Here is a 17,335-nt window from a genome sequence, read left to right on the forward strand (position 1 = left end):
TCAGTCTTTAGAATATCTTCCATGTTTCTACTTACCTTTTAGAGCATATGAAATGCAATTATAACATCTTTTTTAGCATCTTTGTTCTGGGTCAGCTTTGATGACTGGTTGGTTGATCTCATCTCTGTGGGGCATGTTTTCTTGCTCTTCTGCATGCCTGGTGCTTCATTATTGCCATCAGACACAGGTGGGTGAGGTGCGGCTGCCCCAGCCAGGTGAGCTCCTCTGCACGGTGCCTGGTATCCTGGGAGCCGGCTGGTGGGAACAGGCACTTCCCAGCAGAGTGCTTGTGCTCTTGGCTCACGTTGTCCCTCACATGCCTGCTCATCAGTTCTCAGTGTTCTGAGCCAGGGACATTGCACTCTCTGGGGCTCGGTCATCCGGACCCTCATCACCATACCCTCACCCAGGGAGCCTTCTGGACTGGCCCCGTGCTGTCCCTGTGCTGACACCTGGCCTTCTCCCCAGGAGGTGAGCTGGGACCTTCCTCTGTGTTCTCATCTCTCATGGATCACCATCCCTGGTCTTCTAGTATCCAGTGTCTCACAACCACTGGTTTATATATTCCTTGTTTTTTCCAGTTGTTTCTGGTGGGAGGGTAAATCCTGACCTCCTTGCTTTATCTTGGCCATGAGCAGAAACCTAGCTTTATCCTTTACATATAAAAATCTGGTTATATCTATTATTTTAAATCCTCTTAGGAGCCCTGCTGCCCACAGGATAAAAATTGAGGTTCCTTGACCCAATGGAAGAGAAACAGCCTGATCTGCTTCCCTCAGCTTTGTCACAGGGCTCACAGCCGCCAACACGCCTGCTCTCTGGGGCTCAGAGCCTCCCTCGTGCTCCACATTGCACGCTCTGCTCTGAGCTTTAGACCTAACGTCCACCTTGCCTCTGCAGAGAAACTGTCACCAACACTGCTCCTCCTTCCCACCTCTGTCTCAGTCACACTAAAACAGTCATAATCACTCCAAGCACAAACTGTGGTCCTGCTCATCTCCATGCCTTCACGGCCAGAATTTCCCATCTGTTTGGTCCACTCAGGTACTTCCTGTCTGTCCTTTAGGAACCAAGACAGCATCACATCCTCCTGGAGGTGGTCCACAGGCCCCTCCACAGTCGCCCCCTCCTTCCTCCTTGGTCTGAGGGAGGCACCCCTCCTGTTCCCTATACCTTCACACCCCCCAAGCCTCCACCCAGTGCTTTTCAAACTCCACTGTAACCTGGGTCTCCTCATCTTCCTCTCTAAGGTGGGGGATAGAAATGGGTCCAGACCCCAGCAGAGCCCTCGTGCACCCAGCTCTCTCCTAGTGCATTTTGCTAATAAATGAATGGCTTATGTGGGGCCCTTGCCCTCTGGGCACCATGGCCAAGGCAACCAGGCGTTTGTCCATGACTGTGGTTTGGTCTGAGGACACTAACAAGGATCTCCCAGGTGCCGGAGCTGGGGTTTGCTGAGATGGGGCAGTCACTGCAGTGAGTGATCCTCTGCCTGTGCACACTGTCAGCAGTGTGTTCTTGCTCTCCAGACACAGGAGGAAGTGGAAAATGCTGTGGGGACTCCAGATACCTAATTACTGCAATGATGGGGGCATCCTGTATCCTGGCTGCGGCACATGAGTTGGGGACGAGCCCTGGGCTGGAACGCACTCAGCATGCCATTAAACCATCCTGTGCCTCACTCTCCCACACGTGAATTAAACAGATGGAAGAGCATGCCTGTTACCCATGCTGGTTACCATGGTGATTGAGGACAGAGAGTGTTGTTCTGCTCTGGCTTGCCGATTTCTTTGATTCTGCTGTTATTCCATTCCATAAATGAGATGGGCAGATCATATTCCTCCTTGAACTGGTGGGTTCCTGATATGGTGGAGTGTGGACAGGCCCTCGTAGGGCACTTGGTGCAAAGCTGGGTGGCTGGGATGGATGTACACTCCATGAGAGGCAGGCCTGCCATGGCTCTGAGCATCATGGAGCACAGAGCAGGCTGGGGAATGGATGAGGGGGTCACAAGCAGGAGGCCCTGCCTGGGAGCTCCAGGCCCAGGAGACCAGCACCTCAGTGCACGTCTCCCCAGCTGTGCAGCAGCGGACGGGCACTCCCTGGGCATGCGATCTCTAGGCCTCAGGAGCTTCATCCACAGCTGAAGGCTACAATGAGCACCATCAGCTGCCCTGAGCCATGGCCGGCTGGAAGGTAATGGCTGGGCCGAGAGGTCGGCCACAAGTAATATCGCTGCAGATTCTTCCAGGGCAGAGACAACTAGCTCTTCTCCAGGGCCCTACTGGCCAGGTGAAAAACAGACCTCACTTTTCACTAATTGAAGGGAAAAAAGAAACATATATGAAGGACTCTTGTTGTTCAGTTGCTAAGTCATGTCCAACTCTTCATGACCCCAGGGACTGCGGCACACCAGACTTCCCTGTCCTTCATCATCTCCCACATTTACAAAGTGAGTCTTAGCAAACCTACACCAAGGCAGGGCCAAGCCCACCCACAGGGCTTCCTTGGTACAGAGCCCACTGTGACTGAATGAGAACACCCAGCACGAGGCTGGACACCAGGGTGGGGCTGCTGTCGGGGACTTTCCTGGTGGCTCAGTGGATAAGAATCCACCTTCCAATGCAGGGGACACAGGTTTGATCTCTGCTCCAGGAAGATTCTACATGTAACTAAGCCCGTGTACCGCACCGACTGAGCTTGTGCTCTAGGGCCCGTGAGCTGCAACTACTGAGCCTATGTGCCACAACTACTGAAGCTGGGGCACTCTAGAGCTCCACAATAAGAGAAGCCACCACAGTGAGAAGCCCGAGCACCACAATAAAGAATTGCCTCCACTCTCTGCAACTAGAGAAAGCCGGTGCACAGTAATGAACACCCAGCACAGTCAAAAATAAATAAATTGTTGTTGCTGTTTAGTTGCTAAGTCATGTCCAACTCTTTTGCAACCCCATGGACTGTAGCCTGCCAGGCTCCTCTGTCCGCGGGATTTCCCAGACAAGAATACTGGAGTGGGTTGCCATTTCCTTCTCCAGGGAGTCTTCCTGACTGAGGGAATAAACCCTCTCTCGTGCACTGGCAGGTGGATTCTTTACCACTGAGCCCCCAGGGAAGCCCAAAATGAAATAAATAAATAATTTGGGGAAAAAAAAAAGACATTCTGAGAAAGAGATTATTTTTGAGAATGGGGTGGGAGTGGAAAGGAATTCTGAATCATTTAAATGAAACTCAGAAGCACATCCTCCCATCCTGGGTCCCTTTCACCACGCAGTGACAATGTTACTGGCTTATGCGTCGGAAAGTTACTGGCCTGGCTCCCAGGAGGACCACGTGAGTCAAGCTTAGCAGTTCTTCTTAGCTGACTGCCAAGCTTCCAAGCAAGATGCGTTTACCCTGTTCACACCTTCAGGAATCTCGCCACACTTCCTCTCGTCTCATGCTACACAGGGAGCCGCCACCTAGACTGTCCTGACTTCCGGTCGGTCTTCTACTGATGAAGCTGCATGAGGAGCAATGGCCATGACTCTTCAGCCTCAGAGCATATCAGGAAGCACCTCTGTGGATTGGTCTCATTACCAGCTCTGTCCTGGGCAGCAGGGGTGGCGGGGGGGGAGGGGGGGGGGCGGGGCTGCCTCATCAGGAGACCGCTTGGTGCCTGGCATGTAGATGCAGGTGACCCACAGTGGCTCACAGATCCACCCAAAGGTGCCAAGGTAACCTCACTGGTCCAGCCAGTCCTCTTGCTGCATGAAGTGTATAAACATCTGTGAATTTTCTAATCTATTCCAGCTACAGGACAGGCTATGAAGATATGTCAACATGTTCCCCAGGACTAGCATAAGTTCATGATTACAGGGCACCCCTCCACGGACCGCTCAAGACCTGGGCCAAAGGATGCTCGTGTGTCCCTGAGATCACCTTCCTCAAATTTTCCACCAGAGTGAGGTCCCCAGGAGGCTGCTACATACCAGTGGGGCCGGCGCTCCGGGCCTGGCTGGCTGCTGGCTGGACGGTGTGCCTCAGACAACTGCCCAGTGGGGGAGAGGCGGCCTGGTGCTGGGCCGGGACCTGGGCTGTGGTGAGGGGAAGGGCTGGCCTCAAGGCCGTGGCCGGGCTGCTCAGACTCCCACCGCCTGGGTGCATGGTTGTGGCCATCCCTTTGGCCAGGGGAGACCCTCCGACTGCATTATTCCGGGGTGGCCCAGCCCCTCCTACAGGAATCCTGAGGAATTGAACAGAATGAAGTCAGGGGAGGGCACAGACTGATAAAGAACCACTCAACCCCTTGGCTCTGAGAGCTGGAGGCCACGCCATCCAGGACAAGTCCTATAGCAGCCCCAAGATGACCTGGGCATGTGGTGCCCAGAGGCCCGGCTGAACAGCAGAGCCCCTGACAACCACACGGTCTCCCACGTGCGTATGTGACAACCAGTGAAAGAGCCATAGGAAACAGGGAAGTGATGCTAATCAAATATTTTGTTCCAGAGTCACTGCCTTGATTTAGTCTAACAAACAGCTGTGTGTCCCCAAACAGAGGCAGAAGGAACGGGCTTGGCACATCTGGCAGGCAACAGGAGGCAGGGGCCCGGCTCCTTCTGGATGACGGACTCCTGGGAGTCCAGGAAAGGGCACAGACAAGCCTCATGTTTGCGGTTTTACCCTAGACTTTCTAGAGAAAGTGATGTGGAGAGTCCAGGACACACCGTGGAGTACAGGACTCTGAGACAGGCCCTGGTGACTCCTCCCCTGCACGGGCCAGCCTGAACCATGCACCAGCACCAACTGTGTGGGGCTGAGCTGGGGAGCTCCTGGGATCCACTGTCAGGATCACATGCCTTCCATTTGTCCAAGAGCCAGGAAAACTCTCCATCTGTCTCCACTGGATCTCAGCTGTGAGGCTCGGGGAGCCACCCATGGTGGGAGCAGGCAGAGCCTCTGCTGAGCAGCTGTGGGGAGAAGGGCCTTCCTGCACAGGGCCACAGGGCCACGGGGCTCACAAGGTGGGCCTTTCCAGGAGGGCATGGGGGATGTGGCTCCCGGGCCTGCTGCTGTGAAGGTACAAGTCAGGCCGTGTCAGTGCAGTTCTGGGTGTTTACTTTGCTTGGAGTCTTATTGCCAAGAGAGCAGAAGCTGGTGGGGTGGAGAGAAGAGGGGGTGGGGTGGGGGGGTGGTCTGCAGCAGGTCTCTGCAGGTTCTGTGCTGTGAACACAGGGCTGAGGCATCCCGGGCTCCCCGGAGCAAGGCCAACCCTAAATCAAACCTGCAGGGGACGCCCCTCTCCATGAAAACATCTGACAACCCTGGGTCACCTCGAGCTAACTATTAAACTTGCTTTTGCCAGTTTATAAAAATAATGTAACAGTAAATTCATAAAATACAGGAAATGACAAGGAAAGAAAAAACTTAATTACTTATAACGCTCCACTCAATAATAATGGTTAACTTTTGGGAACATGGAATCTTTCCTTCACATGTGTGAATGGCGTGTGCTTTTTGCACACACACCCACTGTACCATACGTGTGCACACGTACATGCATGCACCTGTGCCCATGAGATCTGGCCCTGTGACGCGCCCCTGCATGGTGCTCCAGCTCCTCCCGGCCACCTTCTCCCCAGGATAGCGGGCAGCAGGAAGGCAGGCAGGGCACGGTCCCTGGTCTCCGCACGACTGCAGCCACAGGAGGCGGGTAGCGAGGGCCTCACCTGGAGACCGGTGTCACGTAGTTGCCAGGGAACACGCCCGAGAGTCCGGTGCGCAGGGCCGTGCCCTTGAACCAGCCATCCCGGCACTTCTCCAGGACGCGGTACGTGTCGCCCTTGCGCAGCTCCAGCTCGTCACTCTTCTGGGGCTTGTAGGCGTAGAGCGCCAGGTACCTGTGGGCAAGATGCAGGTGGTGAGTGGTGCCGCGGACAAAAGGGTGCCCTCGAACACTTGGTGGGCAGTCAGGGGCCAGGAGGAGCCCCTGGGGAAAGACCCCTGAAGCCATGGGCTCCACACCCTTCGCCAACCTGCAGGCTGAACTCAGAGAGGCCCTGCCAGGACCAGATGGGGGGCCGGCTCTGAGCCCATTTTGTTCTCTTTTCTCTGATTAATACCTGATGCTCTGGGCAAGAGAAGGCTTTAGGGAGAACTACGCAGCTTTGGGTGGGTTTCCTTGTTTAGTTCCACCTGCCCACTCACCCAACCATGCAAACTGGAGATTTGGAGGCCCTTTTAAAGAAAAACCAGCCCAATTAGGGACTCCTTAGATAGGTGACTAACTGAAATTCTACTTTTAAGATCAGTGACTAACTGAAATTCTACTTTCAAGATTTTCTAACAGTTTGGTGGTGTGAGCCCTAGCTGAAGGCTTAGACACTGTGCTCCTCACTTGCCAGGACTCTTTGAAATGTCCTGAGACCCTGGTGCCACCCTCAGAACCTCTGATAAGTGCTTTGCTACTTTGGGGGTTTGTGGAAGGGGTGATTTGACCTAACAGATAGAATGATTTCAGGCAAATACCCTGTTTGCAAGATTTGGGCAATAAAAGTGGTGGGGGCTTCACTCCAACAAAGAAACGAGATGCATTAAAACAATTTTTTTTGGCTGTAACCATGTGGCATGTAGGACCTTAGTTCCCTGACCAGGGATCGAACATGTGCTCCCTGCAACAGCAGCATGGAGTCTTAACTGCTAGACTGCCAGGGAAGTCCCAAGATGCATTTCTAAAGAAGTATCATCTCCTGGGCCTCCCTTCAGGACAGGCCTGGTGGGCACACTGCCCCTGCTGGGCCCCAGGAGCCTCCTTCTTTGCCTCCTAGCCTCCGGGATTGGGTGACTTCAGGGGCTACCTGCACCGTCCACCTGCCCAGTGGAGCATGAAGCTGTGGACAGAGGGCCATCCGAGGGAGAAGTACTGTCCCTGCTGGAGAGAGTAGGACCTCGGGCAGCGAGCGAGAGGCTCAGAGGTCCCAGTAGCCAGGGCAGCCCCCCTGCCACATGGCATAGTCCCCCCACACACCCAGCAAGCCTCCCCCACACCCAGCACAGCACCCACTGGCACCTACTTCCACAGTGGAGCCAACCCAGATTCTAAAAGTAAGACATGTGTTAGCAACTGCAGCAAAGACCCAGCGAGCTGTGTGTATGTGTGTGTGTCTGTCTGTGATCCAGGGAGGGGCCTTCAGATGACAGAGTGATCTCTGGGGATGAGGTGATGATCTCACTCAAAATCCTGGAATCCCTGAGCCATTCAGGGAACAAGGTTTGTTTTCATCTCTCAGGATCTTCCCATCACAGTGAGAATGAGTTATTTTCAGACTGTGGGCCTTAAGGCACCCTGATTAAGCCTTTAAATCGAAACAGTCTTCTTTCAAAATCCCACTTGTACTTTAGAGAAACACACTGTGGTTCCTAATGAGGTAATAAAGTCAGAAAACAGGCAACAGAAGTGAACTTGGCTGAAACCACCACCCGACTCCCCAAACATGGACCAACTACGGGCCCCCATTGGGTGGGGGCACCTCCCCGCCTCACTCTCGCCTCTGGGACCATGGGCTCTGCTGAGCCAAGTCGTGAGCAGGATTGCAGGCATATCTGGATTTATCCTGTGTCCTGCCTCCTCTAGAGTCATAGCAGTGGGAGGTGATGTTTCCTTCCGGTTTCAGCTGTTCATTCATTTACTAGACATCCAGTGATCTTGGCGCCCTCAGGCGCTAACCATGCAGGGAGATAGGCTTGCTTCCAAGGACCCCTTCACTCCAAGGGACGGGGCACCCTCCTCCATCATCAGTCAGAACTCTGTTTAGGAGGCACTGCCGTCACCTGTGGGACAGCGTGCAGAGCCCACCCCCCTCAGATGTCTGGAGTCCAGGCAGGGTGGGAAGCTGGAGTCTGTTATGGTCTCGCTGGAGCCCCACAGGAGCTCTGAGGCTGGGCTACTTACTCATTTCACAGCTGAGCAAACTGAGGTTCAAAAAGATGGAGTGTCTCTGTTTATGGAGCGAGTTGGAGGCAAGTAGTTGTTCTTGGCCCCAGGGCCTCGTAGGCCCCGTGGGAAGCTGGAGTGAGGCCCAGAGCAGGGGGCCCTGAGGCCTGCCGTCTTCATCTTTATTGTGCATTCATTCTCCGAGGAGCAATCTGTTCTCTGGTCTCAACAGTTCAAGTTCAGTCTTTCTGTGTGCACTGCTGGGGGGTGAAGTGTCAACCAATCTGACTTCACCTGGCACACCCCTGCCCCCAGCCTGTTCCCTTTGATGCCTCAGGGGAACCCAGATTGCCTTGCCAGCGTTTTTCCTGCATGTGGGGCTGCTTGTCTGCCTGCGGCTCGTGCGCAGGCCGGGGATGCTCCGGAGGGGCTGGCGGCTCCCAGCCTGATGTCTGCAGTTCTGTGATCCCTGTAGTGCACTGGTCACTCAGGCCTGGTCTGAGTGTGGCCACAGGGAAGGGTGCATCGTCTGTACCTCTTCTGTCCCCACCCGCTTGGCTGTGCCCGCCAGCCTGGAGGGTGCCCTCGGCTGGGCCTTGGAGCTGCAGGCCGATGCCCACAGAGCCCAGGGCGGGGAGAACCAGATAGCGCCCTCAGGATTCCCAACACTCCACCTGCCGCTCCCCTCTGCCTCCCCTCCATCCTCCTCCGCTCCCTTTCTACTCCTTCCAAAGGACTTCAGCTCTGCACATGCCTCCATAGAGGACACAGCGCCGGCTGCTCCAGAACTGGCCTGGGATTCATTTGTCTTGTTGGATTCACTCACAAGGCTGGTACTGAAGGTACTTGGTTCAGGCAAGAGTGGGAGGTCTGGTTCACAACGCTCTCCCCACAGCCGGGTGGCCGGCAGGGGGCTCTCCTGCCCATTGGAAGAGGCGTCCCCTCCTCCAGGCTGATGCAGCCCTGGGGGAGTGAGTCTAGGGGCACGTCAGCCCCTTTCCTGGCGCCCTTGGCTGGACAGCATGCAGTCTGGACACGCGACAGCTGTGGCCGCCCAGCCTCTACTTGCAGCTGTGTTCCATGAGCAGCCTGCTGGGAACAGCCGCCGCTCACCGCATAACTGCTCTTTTCTATGGAAGATCTTCACTTGCTGCTAATTGTCTATAGACTCTAATCAAGCAGTGATTAAAGAATTTTAGCGCCTTCATTAACTTCACACCCTTCTGCTTCCATATGACAGCTTGCTCATTTCTTCTGAAATAAGTGAGATTCTCTCCCATCCTCCTGCAAAGAGCCTGCTCCTGCTCCTCTAGGTGCCAGTGCCTCATGGACTCAGGCCAGCAAAACATGTGCCTGCTTGCTGACCTTAGATCAGCAGGATCGGCTGAGGAAAGGGTTTCAGATAGTGGCACAGGACACTCCTGAACTTGTCTTTTCCAAGGAACACAGCAAACCCACAACCACATTATGGGACCACCTCCTCAGAGAGGGACCTGAACACTGGATGGACAGAGCCTCCACCACTAAGGCCAGGAGGACAATAGAAAGCACAGGAAACAGAGAGACGGACTCTCCAGGAAACCCCTCCCCAGCCACCACAGTCCAGTCAGAAGGGACCCAACCCCTTGATCCTGCTCAGGAGAGACCAGCCCCCCAAATACCTGGCTTTGAAAACCAACAGAAAATACCAGGAAAACTATAAAAGCACCTGGAATGGAAAACGTGCTCTCATGGGCCTGTATGCAAACTCATTCAACCCAGAAATCAGCATAAAAATACCAAACTGAATAGTGCACAGGCCACTGAGTAATGTGGCAGCATCTGCCAAGGGTCAGGAGCCAGGGGGATGATGATGATCCCTGGGCACTGACTCACTAGCCGGAGCCATTTCAGAAATTGCAGGCTACCTTGCTTATGTCACCCAGTGGGTACAATTTTGGAATGTTCCATCTAACTTGTCATATCTTTTTGCCTTTTCATACTGGCAAAAATATCAATAGCCTCAGATATGCAGATGGCACCACCCTTATGGCAGGAAGTGAACAGGAACTAAAAAGTCTCTTGAAGGTGAAAGAGGAGAGTGGAAAAAGCTGGCTTAAAATTCAACATTCAAAAAACGAAGATCATGGCATCCGGTCCTGTCACTTTATGGCAAATAGATGGGGAAACAATAGAAACAGTGACAGACTATTTTCTTGGACTCCAAAATCATTGTGGATGGTGACTTCAGCCATGAAATTAAAAGACACTTGCTTCTTGGAAGAAAAGCTATGACAAACCTAGACGGTATATTAAAAAGCAGAGATATTACTTTGCCAACAAACGTCCATCTAGTCAAAGCTATGGTTTTTCCAGTAGCCATGTATGGATGTGAGAGTTGGACTATAGAGAAAGCCGGGTGCCGAAGAATTGATGCTTTTGAACTGTGGTGTTGGAGAAGACTCTTGAGAATCTTGGACTGTAAGACTTGAATCTCCTTGGACTGCAAGGAGATTAAACCAGTCAATCCTAAAGGAAATCAACCCTGAATATTCATTGCAAGGACTGATGCTGAAGCTCCAATACTTTGACTACCTAATGCAAAGGGCTGACTCATTAGAAAAGACCCTCATGTTGGGAAAGACTGAAGGCAGGAGGAGAAGGGGATGACAGAGGATGAGACAGTTGGATAGAATCACCGACTCAATGGACATGAGTTTGAGCAAACTCTGGGAGACAGTGAAGGACAGGGAAGCATGGTGTGTTGCAGTTCTGTTAGGCTGCGAAGAGTTGGATGCAACTGAGTGACTGAACAACAAAATCTAACCCGTCAGCATCAGTGGGCGTACCCTGATGAAGCCCACCCACCTCTGCACCTAGGTGAAGTCTCACCCTGGCTGAGTGAGAACTCTGCCCACCACTGTCCAGCAGCTGCTGTGGCTGGGCCCAAACACCAGTGTGCCTAAGCAGTAACTACAGCCCCCTACAACAGGGCGGAACACACCGCCCACAGAGGGGACCCTTGAGTGCCTGGCTCTGGTGTCCAGGTAGGCTGGTGCCTCTAGGCCCCACAGGATGTCTCCTAAACAAGGCCACTCCTTTAAGACATGGGGACACAGCTGATTTACTAACACAGACACAAACATAGAGAATCAGGCAAAATGAGGAGACAGAAGTGTATGTTGCAACTGAAAGAAAAGATAAAGCCTCAGAGAAAGAACTAAACAAAATAGAGATAAGCAATCTATCCATTAAAGAGTTAACAGTAATGGTCATCACGATGCTCACACCAAACCCACAAGAATGGACCCAGTGGACCTGACGGACACATACAGAACAGTTCATCCAAAAGCAGCAGGATGCATATTCTTCTCAAGCACACACAGAAGGTTCTCCAGGATAAATCACACCAGTTTACAAACAGTCCTCCATGAACTTACAAAGACGGAAATCATATCAAGCATCTTCTTGATCACAATTGTGGGAAACCAGAAATCAATCAAAAGAAAACTTGGAGAAAATAAAAAAAAATCAAAATTAAAGAACATGAATGGGCCACTGAAAAGAAATATCAAAGAAGAAATTTTAGAAATACCTAGAAACAAATGGAAATGGAACCACAATGATCCAAAATCTATGGATCACTGCAAAAGCAGTTCTAAGAGGGAAGTTTATAGTGATAGGAGCCTACTTCAGGAAATGAAAAATCTCAAATAATCAAACCGTACACCTAAACAGAAATGATCAACAGATCAACAGAAAACAACAGAAATGATCAGTGAAATTAAGAGTCGGTTCTTTGAAAAGGTAAATTTTCCAACTTCTAGCTAGGCTTATCAAGAAAAAAAGAGAACTGGTCCAAACAATAACATCAGAAAGGAAAAAAGGAGTTATAACTGACACCACAGAAATATAAAGGATCATAAAGACCACTGAGAACAATCATATGCCAACAACCTGGAAGAAATGAAAAGATTTCTAGAAATATATGTTCCAAGACTGAAGAAAGAGAAAATCTGAACTGACTGATTACAAGTTAGCAGACAAAGTTAGTGATCAAAATTCTCCCAAGGAAAAAAAAATCTCAAAGAAATAATCTTAGTTTCACTGATCATTTCTGTTGTTTTCATACTCTCTATTTCATTTATTTCTGCTCTGATATTTATTATTTCCTTCCTTCTATTAACACTCAGTTTTGTTTTTCCTTCTTTTTTCTAGTTCTTTAGGTGTAAGATTCAATTATTTGAAATTTTTCGTGTTTCCTGAGGTAGGGCTTCACTGACGAATTCCACAAAATATTCAAAGATTTAATATCAAATTGCAGGTTGTTTGTGACAAACATAGGTGCAAAGATCTTTAAAAATGTTAGCAAATCAAATTCAAAAATATACTAAAACGTTCACACGTTGTGACCAAGTGGACTTATTCCAGGGATGCAAGAATGGCTTAACATCTGCAAATCAGTGTGATAGATACTCTATATTAACAAACTGAAGAATAAAAACCATATATCATCTCAGTAAATATTGGAAAAAATGTTTGACAAAATTCAATATCTACTTACGATAAAAGCTCTCAACAAAGTGGATACTGAACTAACATAGTAAGAGCTATATATGATAAGCCCACAGCTAACATCAAGAGAACACACTGGTCATAGCAAACACCCTCTTCCAATAACACAAGAGACGACTCTACACACAGACATCACCACGTGGTCAATACCGCAATCAGACTGATTATATTCTTTAGGGCTGAAGATGGAGAAACTCTATACAGTCAGCAAAATCAAGACCTAGAGTTGGCTCAGATTATTAGCTCCTCACTGCAAAAGTCAGGCTTAAATTGAAGGTCATTCAGGCATGACCTAAATCAAATCCCTTATGACTATTCAGTGGGGCTGACGAACTATGATCTAATCAAGGGATTAGATCTGGTAGACAGTGTGCCTGAAGAACTATGGATGGAGGTTCATGCTTGTCCTGTACAATAACATTGTACATTGTACAGGAGGCAGTGATCTAAACCATTCCAAAGAAAAAGAAATGCAAGAAGGCGAAGTGATCATCTACAGAGGCTTTACAAATAGCTGAGGAAAGAAGAGAAGTAAAAGGCAAAGAAAGGATAAAGGGAAAGATATACCTGACTAATATCTGATAGACAGAGTGCCTGATGAACTACGGATGGAGGTTCGTGACATTGTACAGGAGACAGGGAGCAAGACCATCCCCAAGAAAAAGAAATGCAAGAAAAAAAAAAGGCTGCCTGGGGAGGCCTTACAAATAGCTGTGGAAAAAAGAGAAGCAAATAGCAAAAGAGAAAAGGAAAAATATACCCATTCGAATGCAGAGTTCCAAAGAATAGCAAGGAGAGATTAAGAAAGCCTTCCTCAGTGATCAGTACAAAGAAATAGAGGGAAACAATAGAATGGGAAAGACCAGAGATCTCTTCAAGAAAATTAGAGAGACCAAGGGAACATTTCATGCAAAGATGGGCTCAATAAAATACAGAAATGGTATGGACCTAACAGAAGCAGAAGATATCAAGAAGAGGTGGCAAGAATACACAGGAGAACAGTACAAAAAAGATCTTCATGACCCAGATAATCACGATGGTGTGATTACTCACCTAGAGCCAGACATCCTGGAATGTGAAGTCAAGTGGGCCTTAGGAAGCATCACTACGAACAAAGTTAGTGGAGGTGATGGAATTCCAGTTGAACTATTTCAAATCTTAAAGGATGATGTCTGAAAGTGTTGCACTCAGTATGCCAGGAAATTTGGAAAACTCAGCAGTGGACACAGGACTGGAAAAGGTCAGTTTTCATTCCAATCCCAATGAAAGGCAATGCCAAAGAATGCTCAAAATACCGCACAATTGCACTCATCTCAAACGCTAGTAAAGTAATGCTCAAAATTCTCCAAGCCAGGCTTCACCAATACATGAACCGTGAACTCCCTGATGTTCAAGCTGGTTTTAGAAAAGGCAGAGGAACCAGAGATCCAATTGCCAACATCTGCTGGATCATCTAATAAGCAAGAGAGTTCCAGAAAAACATCTATTTCTGCTTTATTGACTATGCCAAAGCCTTTGACTGTGTGGATCACAAGAAACTGTGGAAAATTCTGCAAGAGATGGGAATACCAGACCACCTGACCTGCCTCTTGAGAAATCTGTATGCAGGTCAGGAAGCAACAGTTAGAACTGGACATGGAACAACAGACTGGTTCCAAATAGGAAAAAGAGTATGTCAAGGCTGTGTATTGTCACCCTGCTTATTTAACTTCTATGCAGAGTACATCATGAGAAACTCTCGGCTGGATATAGTACAAGCTAGAATCAAGATTGCCGGGAGAAATATCAATAACCTCAGATATGCAGATGACACCACCCTTATGGCAGAAAGTGAAGAAGAACTAAAGAGCCTCTTGATGAAAGTGAAAGAGGAGAGTGAAAAAGTTGGCTTAAAGCTCAACATTCAGAAAGCAAAAATCATGGCTTCTGGTCCCATCACTTCATGGGAAATAGATGGGAGTGAAAACAGTGGCAGACTTTATTTTGGGGGGCTCCCAAATCACTGCAGATGGTGTTTGCAGCCATGAAATAAAAAGACACTTACTCCTTGGAAGAAAAATTATGACCAATCTAGAGAGCGTATTAAAAAGCAGAGATATTACTTTACCAACAAAGGTCCGTCTAGTCAAGGCTATCTAAGGTTTTTATAATAATCATGTATGGATGTGAGAGTTGGACTATAAAGAAAGCTGAGTGCCGAAGAATTGATGATTTTGAACTGCAGTGTTGGAGAAGACTCTTGAGAGCCACTTGGACTGCAAGGAGATCAAACCAGTCCATCCTAAAGGAAATCAGTCCTGAATGTTCATTGGAAGGACTGATGAAGCGGAAACTCCAATACTCTGGCCACCTGATGCGAAGAGCTGACTCATTAGAAAAGACCCTAATGCTGGGAAAGATTGAAGGTGAGAGAACAAAGGGATGACAGAGGATGAGCTGGTTGGATGGCATCACTGACTCAATGGACATGAGTATGAGTAAACTCCAGGAGTTGGTAATGGACAGGGAGGCCTGGTGTGTTGCAGTCCATGGGGTCTCAAAGAGTCGGACACAACTGAGCGACTGAACTGACTGACTGACTGACCCAACTGAATACAGAGTTCCAGAGAATAGCAGGGAGAGATAAGAAGGTCTTCTTATATGAACAGTGCAAAGAAATAGAAGAAAAACAATCAAATGGGAAAGATTAGAGATCTGTTCAAGAAAACTGGAAGTATAAAGGGAACATTTCATGCAAGGATGGGCACAACAAAGGACAGAAATGGCAAGGACCTAACGGAAGCAGAAGAGATTAAAAAGAGGTGGCAAGAATACACAGAAGAACTGTACAAAAAAGATCTTAATGACCCATGTTGGTGTGGTCACTCACTTAAAGCCAGACATCCTGGAGTGTTAAGTCAAGTGGGCCTTAGAAAGCATACTATAAACAAAGCTAGTGGAGGTGATGGAATTTCAGCTGAGCTATTTCAAATCCTAAAAGATGATGCTGTCAAAGTGTTGCACTCAATACATCAGCAAATTTGGAAAACTCAGCAGTAGCCACAGGACTGGAAAAGGTAAGTTTCATTCCAATCCCAAAGAAGGGCAATGCCAAAGAATGTTCAAGCTACGGTACAAGTGTGCTCATTTCACATGCTAGTAAGTTTATGCTCAAAATCCTTCAAGCTAGGCATTAGCAGTATGTGAACCAAGAACTTCCAGATGTACAAGCTGGTTTTAGAAAAGGCAGAGGAACCAGAGATCAAATCGCCAACTTTCCTTGGATCGTAGAGAAAGGAAGGGAATTCCAGAAAAGCACCTGCTTCATTGACTACACTAAAGCCTTTGACTGTGTGGATCATAACAAACTGTGGGAAATTCCTACGGAGATGGGAGTACCTGGGAGTACCTGCCTCCTAAGAAATCTGTATGTAGGTCAAGAAGCAACAGCTAGAACCAGACATGGAAAAACTGACTGGTTCAAAATTGGGAAAGGAGTAGCTCAAGGCTGTATATTGTCACCCTGCTTATTTAACTTATATGCAGACTACATCATGTGAAATGCAGGGCTGGATGAAGCACAAGCTGGAATCAAGACTGCCAGGAAAAATATCAACCACCTCAGATAGGCAGATGATACCACTCTAAAGGTAGAAAGCAAAGAGGAACTAAAGAGCCTCTTGATGAAAGTGAAAAAGCTGACTTAAAACTCAACATTAAAAAAATCTAAGATCATGTCATCAGGTCACATCACTTCATGGCAAATAGAAGGGGAAAGAGTGGAAGCAGTGACAGATTTTATTTTCTTGGGCTCCAAAATCACTGAAGATTATGACTGTAGCCACGAAACTGAAAGATGCTTGCTCCTTGAAAGGAAAGCTATGACAAACCTAGACAGCATATTACAAAGCAGAAACATCACTTTGCTGACAAAGGTCCATATAGTCAAAACATAGTCACGTACAGATGTGAGAGTTGGACCATAAAGAAGGTGAATGCCGAAGGACTGATGCTTTTGAATTATAGTACTGGAGAAGACTCTTGACAGTCCCTTGAACTGCAAGGAAATCAAACCAGTCAATTCTAAAGGAAATCAACCCTGTATATTCATTGGAAGGACCAATGCTGAAGCTCCAATATTTTGGCCACCTGATGAGAAGAGTCAACTCAATAGAAAAGACCCTGATGCTGTGAAAGACTGAAGGCAAAAGGAGAAGGGGCCAGCAGAGGATGAGATGGTTAGATACCATCACCAATTCAAAGGACATGAGTTTGAGCAAACTTCAGGAGATAGTGGAGAACAGGGGAGCCTGGTGTGTGGCAGTCCATGGAGTTGCAAAGAGTCAGAAATGACTTAGTACTGAAAAACACCAGAAACAAAACGTAATACTCAACAGTGAGAAGCTAAAAGCATTTCCTCTAATATCAGGAACGACACAAGGATGCCCACTCTTACCACTTTTTTTCAACATAATACCGGAAGTCCTAATCATAGCAATCCAACAAGAAAAAGAGAAATCCATGCAGGAAAAGAAGAAGTAAAATTGTCACTGTTTGCAGATGACATGATACTATACACAGAAAATCTAGAAGATGCCACAAAGAAACTACTAGAAATCTTCAATGAATTTTATAAAGTTGCAGCATATGATATTAATAAATAGAAATCTAGCAACAAACTATCTAAAAGAAAAATGAAGACTACAATCCCATTCACAACTGCATCAAAAAGAATACAATATCTAGGAATCAATTTAACCAAGGAGGTGAAAACAATGAACACTATAAGACACTGATGAAAGAAACTGACGAAGACACAATAAATGGAAAGATATTTTGTGCTCAAGGATTAGAACAGTAAATATTGTTAAAATGTTCATACCACCCAAGACA

General features: G+C 48.2%; 1 protein-coding gene across 1 annotated transcript in view; it reads right to left on the bottom strand.

Annotated features, from left to right (window-relative positions):
* SH3RF3 (SH3 domain containing ring finger 3) overlaps positions 1 to 17,335 on the bottom strand; it is a 160,410-nt gene that overhangs the window by 32,365 nt on the left and 110,710 nt on the right. Inside the window, exons 6-7 of the mRNA XM_052648940.1 lie at positions 5,706 to 5,876; positions 3,969 to 4,222 (exon numbers count right to left, since the gene is read on the bottom strand). Of these exons, the coding sequence (XP_052504900.1) occupies positions 3,969 to 4,222; positions 5,706 to 5,876 (425 nt within the window). The remainder of the gene's footprint in view (positions 1 to 3,968; positions 4,223 to 5,705; positions 5,877 to 17,335) is intronic.

Source organism: Budorcas taxicolor, chromosome 11 (genome assembly GCF_023091745.1).
Source record: "Budorcas taxicolor isolate Tak-1 chromosome 11, Takin1.1, whole genome shotgun sequence".
Lineage (NCBI taxonomy): Eukaryota > Metazoa > Chordata > Mammalia > Artiodactyla > Bovidae > Budorcas > Budorcas taxicolor.